We start from the raw sequence: 7,579 nt of genomic DNA on the forward strand, positions 1-7,579 counted from the left end.
GTGAAAAAGGGCAGTAATACTCATGCATACTTGCTTATAGGAAGGTACCTGGTTTGAACTCCCGGGTTCTTTTTTCTTCAAATCCCCTCAAAAGTGGAAAAAAATCTCTAAATTTGGGGGCAACACTGTTGAAGTTTCATATGTCAGTGATGGAAGATAAGTTTCTGGAGGCGTTGTTATCGATTGTTTACATTTTGTCCCCATAATAAATGTATGGCAAAACTGTATTTTTGGCATGCATCAGGATTTTTCGCAAGAGCTTTAATGTCCATTATTTTAGTAAAAAAACATATTCCCTTTACAACAGTCTTCAAATGATTTCATTGTTTTTATTGCCCATTTGGACGATTAATCTTAAGTTGTGACTTGGATTGAAATTGTATGTGTAGGAAAACAAAACAGCTGTAGCAGCTTCTTACATTATTGACTAATCGCTGTGGTGGTGTTGTGGGAAAACAAAGTGTTAGTGGACACAAAAATATAATTCAATCATGACATTACCAGAATTTTTTGGATGCTCTTTGATAGCTTTTGGGCCACCGTTTTCATTGTTTGTATTCACAATAGCAAAGAATCCAATTCGTGTTATAATTCTTGTCGTAGCTGCATTCTTCTGGCTGCTATCGTTGCTTACATCTTCCTTATTGTGGTATTCGGTGGTGCCGCTAAGAAGTGTATTAGCATTTGGAACAGTATTTTCAGTTTTGTTTCAAGAATATTTCCGCTACTTGCTTTATTTACTATTAAGAAAATTTGAAGAAGGCCTGGAAGCTGTAGCAGATGATCGACGCCTCATAGAAAATAAACATATTTTGGCATATGTATCGGGTTTCGGATTTGGAGTTATATCAGCAATGTTTGCTTTGGTCAATGTGTTAGCAGATTTGGTAAGTTGTTTTCTTTTACAAGTTTTCAGTATTAATATGATTTGCTCTTTCAGACCGGACCCGGTACATTGGGTTTGAATGGTGGAACCGAGAGCTTCTTTATGGTATCTGCCACCCAAGCTTTGTCCATTTGCCTCCTTCACATATTCTGGAGCGTGATATTTTTCAATGCATTTGATACCACGAATTACCTACACGTCTCTTATGTAGTTGGCTCCCATTTATTCGTTAGCCTTATTACTCTACTCAATGCTCAACAACTTTATGCTGCTTCTCTATCAATAAATTTAATAGTTACTGTGATCACCGCCGGTTTGGCTTATAGAGTGGCAGGTGGAACTGGAAGATCATTTAAACGATTTATATCGTGCCAATAAATTAACTAACATTCATATTCTCGTTTACTCCAATATTAGAGATAAAACAACATAAAGACATAATTCGTTATTCGATACTTATTTTTATTGTATTAATTTTCTAAAAATATACTTTATACTTCATGTAAAAATAAACTAATAGATATACACAAATTTAAGGAAAATATTGTGATTTTCGGACAGTGATACCATAATCAGCTAAAGCAGGAGCTAAATCTTCCATGGTTAATGTATATTTGCGATCCTTAGGTTTTATCATTTTTGACGAACCATTTTGTTGATTACTGGTGCGTGTCTTACAGTGTTGAAGAGCATCATTAGCAACATCCGAAATGAATTTTTGTGTAGCCACTGATATAAGTCGTACAATTCTTGGATCATTGGAATCGAATCCAGCCGAGTTCAAATAAAATGCGGTAACAGGATCTGGGACGGTTGGAACGTAGTCTTCCAATTGCAGCAGAAAGTCACTCAGTTGGGACCCCTATAATGTATCACTATAATGGTAAGTAATAATTTCCCTTTTATATTTCTTACCTCTTGTACCGGATTAGCTGTTGGTCCAGATAGTGCTTGACCGGCGCCGTTTGTTGCAGAACCTGCATTTGCTGGACGAAAAATTCCAAAGTTTGTACCAATCATCTTTGTTGTATGTAAATGCAATCCAGATAAAGATGTCTGCAATTTACTCGAGTTCTGAAATCAGCTGACATGCCTCGTACACTAATCACAAGTAACGTGCCGTCAAGACAAAAGGGGCTATCACACGGCACACCAACAATTGTTGAGATTCAAAGAATATTTTTTGGAAAGGTTTGCACAAAATGATTGCAATATGGAATGATCATGAGCGATAAGTATTTGAACGATTAGGTTAAAAGTAAAATAGTTAGCTATATTTAATAGATTATGTTGCTGTCGCATATATCGACAAACACAAAGTTCGTCGACCGCAATTGCAAAGTATGTGTTCAAGTAGTAGTCAGAAACGTCAGATTAGTATAACTGATGGATGGTAACGTATAGCAAATACATTACGTTAGATAATAACTTCATTTGTTTTGTTTCGTCTCCGAAATAAAAAAACAATTGTCCACACAAAGTATTTTTCTGGACAACAACCAAAAGGATATTCGAAAAAAGTATTAAATTTATTCCAAACATGGTTGTCAGTAATGATGATGAAGTGGACTCTAGTGAATTTGCCTTAGAGGGTTTGGAGTCTGCTCCAGGCGAAGCTTTGGGTGAATTATTGCAACATTTAGAGGATTACACACCGACGGTTCCTGACGCTGTTGCTGAAAAGTACTTGCAAATGGCGGGATTTGAAACTGTAGATCCTCGTATAGTACGAATCATAGCAGTGACAGCACAAAAATTCATATCGGATGTTGCAAACGATGCCCTTCAGCATTGTAAAACTCGAAGCAATAGTCAACATTCAGGAGGTCATGGATCAAACAAGGTAAAATAAGTAAAGTTTTAATCCTAAAATTACTTAAGAGGGTATCATATATCATACACTTGTCAGTCCAGGTATTTAATATCGAATGGTTTCCCTGTTTACTTCTTGAACGTCGGGAAGTCAAAATTTTCATCTGGTTAGCCATCTGATCTCTTGCGTTCAGGCCTCATCTTCATATTTTATACATGGCATTCCAATTTTTTTACTTCCTAATTTTCGATATCAGTCAAAATGAAAGAGGAGAAAATGTTTAGTCAACGTATGTGGGTGTTTGTGAGCTGGTTTCAGTTTGGGACTTATTTGAGGGAGGAACACAGGAAAGGCACTTTGTGGGAATTCATTTTCCGCTTTCTTGAGTTTCACATAATTTTTATTTTCATACACATCATTCATCTATTTTACTACAAATAATGTAAATTTTAAATCTTTTCATTTTCAGGATAAAAAATCTATTAAAGATCGCAAATATACACTTGCCATAGAAGATTTGACTCCGGCATTGGCTGACCATGGTATTACTATGCGCAAACCTCAATATTTTGTTTAATATTATAATTTAGTTCTTAAATAGAAAAAATCGAATTTCATTAAATACAACGTAATAAAACGAATTTAATTTTATTTCTTTTTATATACTATATATAAAAAAATACGCAATTCGAATTCCAAAAAGATATTCCCACGTGTTTCGATATTCGGAATCGTAAAACCCAAGAATTTGTTTTTCAATGAACAATGGACTGAATAGTCTAAGTGAGCCAGATACATCTGGCTGCCACCTTACCTAACCTAACATACTCTCGGACTTCAATCCGATTTCAAATTTAATGAGAAGCTTTAAAGAGAAAAATATTTTGCTGCAATTTTTGTTTATATGATTTACGTCAAAGAAAATATTGCCAATTAAAAATTTTGCGTTTTCGAATATGGGAACATGGTTGACTATCAAAATTGAAGTGAAAAATAATGGAGAAGTCATGGGTGCACAGAAAAACATCACCAAAATATTCCTAAATAATATGATTAAGAGTTGATTTTTTTTTAAACTTTTAATTAAACTAGAAACATTAAGTCAATGATTGAAATGTTTAAATTTTCATTTAAATAATTAATTGATACAATTAACTTTTTAATCAAACACGGAAGAATTAGTTACACCCAAAGAAATTTGTTAGTAGGGACAGCAGAAAAATCTGCTAAAACAGCAGAAAGTCTGCTGAAAAAGGGACAGCAGTCGGTGTTTGCTGAAATAGCAAACATTTCCTGCTATTTTTGAAGCTCGATTACACTAAAACATTTTTTGTTTTGGCTAAAGCAAATAAAAATGTCAACTTAAGAGCTATCCTAACATAATTAAAACAATATTTTATGAATATCTATAGTATTTGACCAAAAATCTGAATATTTATCGAAGTGAGGCATAACAGCAAACAAAATGTTTGCTGATCGTATTTAGGAGCTTGTAAGTATATTGCAGTGCAAAAATATACCAAAAACTACTTTTGGTTCTTAAATATGCTTTGGGTAAAAATTTATAACCTAAAAATTTTATAAATTGTTGTTCATTTGGCCCTGAAGTACGAAAATATAACAGCAGACATCGACTGCTGTTTTTAGCAGACTTTTTTCTATGAGTGTAGTTTAAATATTATGGAGTTTTTTTTTAATTTTAATTAAAAATATATTTAAAACATTAAATTGTTTAATCAAACTAAAAAGTGATTAAAAATAATTATAGAAGGTGTTACATTTTTATTAAAAACAATTGAATTTTGAAATCAAAATCATTTAAAAATTTAATTGAATCAATTAAAAAATTAATTGAAATTTGCGAATGAAATCAATTAATTTTTTAATCAGTATTTTTTTAAAACTTTGATTGATACTATCATTTTCGTGATTGAAGACATTTCAATTAAAAAATTAATAGGATCAATTAATTTTGTGTTTGTAAAAAGTATGTCGCTAAGGAAAATATTAAAATCTCTTAATTGGCTTTTGATTTTTTGAGTCTAGTTAAATTGGCTTTTGATGTTTGTCGAAATCGACTTATCGACTATAGCGACCAAATCGCCAAATCAAACTCTAAATCGAAGACGAATTAGATTTGAAAGGGAAAGGATATGATGAGGCTTTTCTTATGCTGATAAATCATCAAAAAATCGAAATAGGCAAAGAGAACATTAAAGAAATTAGAGTCATCTGTTTCGCAGACATTACCTATTTATCTTGGATTTTTTTTTTAATTTTTATTACAATATTGAGTTGTTTTCATATATTGTACAAATAAATGCATTTCAATATTCATTGAGTTGTTTATCTATCTAGTCGATCTAGCATGACTATCCATGTGTTTGTGGTTTACCAAGATGCAGATCGTAATTTGTATTCAATCTTCATGATATTTGATACAGAAACTATGCAAAAACCCTATATCATTATGTGGTCAGGGTATAGCTTTCATATCATTTTATTTCCATTATATAATTTAAGGAAACATTTTAGCAGTTGTATTTTAGAGTTAATCTAAATGGCATAGGCAGATTATCAGAGATCTTAAAATTGCATGGAGGGTATTCCATTATGATACATAATAAATAAATTCGTTAAGTCTAAGTCTATTAGACTTAAAACAGTCGGTCTTTGCTGTTATATGTTTGTGCTGTATGGTCTAGCGGACAATAATTTGTAAAAACCTTAGATTCTACAATATTACTCATGAACCAACAAGCTCTTACATACGATCAGCAATTTTGTTTGCTGTTATGGCATAGTTTGAGAAATATTTAGATTTTTGAGAAAATACAAAACATATTCTTAATATTGGCAAACTAAAACATGTTTAAGGGTATTCAGGTGTAACAATAGCAGACAATGTTTGCTATTTCGGCAATTTATGCTGCTTTCCCTTTTTCGTCAGACTCTGTTCTTCTAGCAGATTATTCTGGAGAGCTTACTAACAAATTGCTTTGCGTGTATTTATATATGTTTATTGGTTTGTTAACGGTTCTTTTTAAAATTTGGCAAATATTATTATAATATTTCATAAATCTATCAAGTGCCAGTCATATCGGCAAAGAATGGATTATCATGAATGATTATGATCAATATTGAAAAGCTTTAAGAAATAATTGATTGATTTAGTTTATTTACCTTTGAAAGTGTTTCGTATATTTGGCTAGTGCTGATAATGATCATAGAACACAGAACATAAAGTGCAGCGTAAAACAATTGCACCGTCATAAACATAAATTTCAATTCTTTGGAGCCACCTTGGTGTAATCACGATTGCCACAATAGGTAGAATTCTACCTAAATCTAATTTTGAGAAAAATTTCTATACAAATAAAATAGCGAGAAAAATTTCTATACAATTGTATAGAAATTTTGTATTTTTGTACAGAAATTTTGTATTTTATTTTGTATTGTATAGAAATTTTTTTATAGAAATAAAAATTTTGACAAACATTTCTTTGGAAATAAAATTTTGAGAAAATTTTCTATAGAAATAAAATTTTGAGAAAATTTTCTATAGAAATAAATTTTTGAGAAAATTTTCTATAGAAATAAAATTTTGACAAAATTTTCCATACAAATAAAATTTTGAGAATTTTTTTTATAGAAAATAAATGTTGACAAAATTTTTTATAGAAATAAAATTATGAGAAAAATGTTCTAAGGAAATAAAATTTTGACAAACACTTTTTTCAGAAAGAGAATTTCTACAAAAATTTTCTGTACAAATAAAATTTTGAGAAAGTTGTCTATAGAAATAAAATTTAGAGAACATTTTCCATAGAAATAAACTTTTGACAACATTTTCTATACAAATAAAATTTTGACAAAATTTCTATAGAAATAAAATTTTGACAAAATTTTCTATAGAAGTCAAATTTTGAGAAAATTTTCTATATAAATAAAATTTTGAGAAATTTTTCTATAGAAACAAAATTTTGACAAAAATTTCTATAGAAATGAAATTTAGAGAACAGTTGTCATAGAAATAAAATTTTGACAAACATTTCTATAGAAATAAAATTTTGACAAAAATTCTATAGAAATAAAATGTTGACAAACTTTTCTATAGAAGAATAATTTTGAGAAAATTTTCTATAAAAATAAAAGTTTGAGAAAATTTTCTATAAAAATAAAAGTTTGAGAAAATTTTCTATACAAAAAATGTTGAAAAAATTTTCCACAGAAATAAAATTTTGCGAAAATTTGCTGTAGAAATAAAATTTTGAAAAAATTTTCTATACAAAATATGTTGAGAAAATTTTCCAAATCAATATCATTTTAAGAAAATTTTCTGTAGAAATAAAATTTTGAGAAAATTTTTTGTAGAAAAATTTCCATAAAAATACAATTTTCTTTAGAAATAAATAAAAAAATTTTCTATAGAAAACAAATTTTGAGAAAAATTTTCTAAGAAAATAAAATTTTTCTATTAAAATAAAATGTTGACAAAATTGTCTATAGAAATAAAATTTAGAAAACATTTTTCACAGAAATAAAATTTTGAGAAAATTTTCTATAGAAATAACATTATGACAAAAGTATTTATAGAAATAAAATTTGACAAAATTTTCTATAGAAATAAAATTTTGACAAAATTTCTATAGAAATAAAATTTTGACAAAAATTTCTATAGAAATGAAATTTAGAGAACATTTGCCATAGAAATAAAATTTTGACAAACATTTCTATAGAAATAAAATTTTAACAAAAATTGTATAGAAATAAAATTTTGGCAAACTTTTCTATAGAAGAACAATTTTGAGAAAATTTTCTATAAAAATAAGAGTTTGAGAAAATTTTCTATATACAAAATTTTGAAAAAATTTTCCACA

The 7,579-nt window shown here is 29.1% G+C and overlaps 3 protein-coding genes across 4 annotated transcripts; 2 read left to right on the top strand and 1 right to left on the bottom strand.

Annotated features, from left to right (window-relative positions):
* Positions 1-410: 410 nt before the first annotated feature.
* Positions 411-1,417, top strand: aph-1 (gamma-secretase subunit Aph-1). Its single transcript, XM_075297439.1, has 2 exons — positions 411-887; positions 941-1,417. The coding sequence occupies exons 1-2, from the start codon at positions 492-494 to the stop codon at positions 1,262-1,264; spliced, it is 720 nt and encodes a 239-aa protein (XP_075153554.1). The 5' UTR covers positions 411-491; the 3' UTR covers positions 1,265-1,417.
* Taf10b (TBP-associated factor 10b) lies at positions 1,328-1,998 on the bottom strand. Of its 2 annotated transcripts, none has more exons than XM_075297441.1 (2): positions 1,811-1,998; positions 1,328-1,748 (listed from the first exon to the last, which is right to left on the bottom strand). In XM_075297441.1, the coding sequence occupies exons 1-2, from the start codon at positions 1,904-1,906 to the stop codon at positions 1,419-1,421; spliced, it is 426 nt and encodes a 141-aa protein (XP_075153556.1). In that variant the 5' UTR covers positions 1,907-1,998; the 3' UTR covers positions 1,328-1,418. The 2 variants fall into 2 exon arrangements, with proteins under 2 accessions (XP_075153556.1, XP_075153555.1); XM_075297440.1 differs by having other exon boundaries at positions 1,802-1,990.
* Positions 1,999-2,303: 305 nt separating this feature from the next.
* Positions 2,304-3,340, top strand: LOC142227102 (transcription initiation factor TFIID subunit 10-like). The gene is made up of 2 exons (XM_075297442.1): positions 2,304-2,729; positions 3,169-3,340. Exons 1-2 carry the CDS (start codon positions 2,427-2,429, stop codon positions 3,274-3,276), a joined length of 411 nt encoding a protein of 136 aa, XP_075153557.1. The 5' UTR covers positions 2,304-2,426; the 3' UTR covers positions 3,277-3,340.
* The last annotated feature ends 4,239 nt before the right edge of the window (positions 3,341-7,579 follow it).

The sequence above is a fragment of the Haematobia irritans genome, chromosome 2 (genome assembly GCF_050003625.1).
Source record: "Haematobia irritans isolate KBUSLIRL chromosome 2, ASM5000362v1, whole genome shotgun sequence".
NCBI classification, from domain to species: domain Eukaryota; kingdom Metazoa; phylum Arthropoda; class Insecta; order Diptera; family Muscidae; genus Haematobia; species Haematobia irritans.

Bases quoted from the DNA above. Each gene is read 5' to 3' on its own strand.
- aph-1 (XM_075297439.1), top strand. From the start codon at position 492: ATGACATTACCAGAATTTTTTGGATGCTCTTTGATAGCTTTTGGGCCA. The intron at 888-940 runs GTAAGTTGTTTT...TTGCTCTTTCAG, and splicing joins TCAATGTGTTAGCAGATTTG to ACCGGACCCGGTACATTGGG.
- Taf10b (XM_075297440.1), bottom strand. From the start codon at position 1,906: ATGATTGGTACAAACTTTGGAATTTTTCGTCCAGCAAATGCAGGTTCT. The intron at 1,749-1,801 runs GTAAGAAATATA...GATACATTATAG, and splicing joins CAGCTAATCCGGTACAAGAG to GGGTCCCAACTGAGTGACTT.
- LOC142227102 (XM_075297442.1), top strand. From the start codon at position 2,427: ATGGTTGTCAGTAATGATGATGAAGTGGACTCTAGTGAATTTGCCTTA. The intron at 2,730-3,168 runs GTAAAATAAGTA...TTTCATTTTCAG, and splicing joins GAGGTCATGGATCAAACAAG to GATAAAAAATCTATTAAAGA.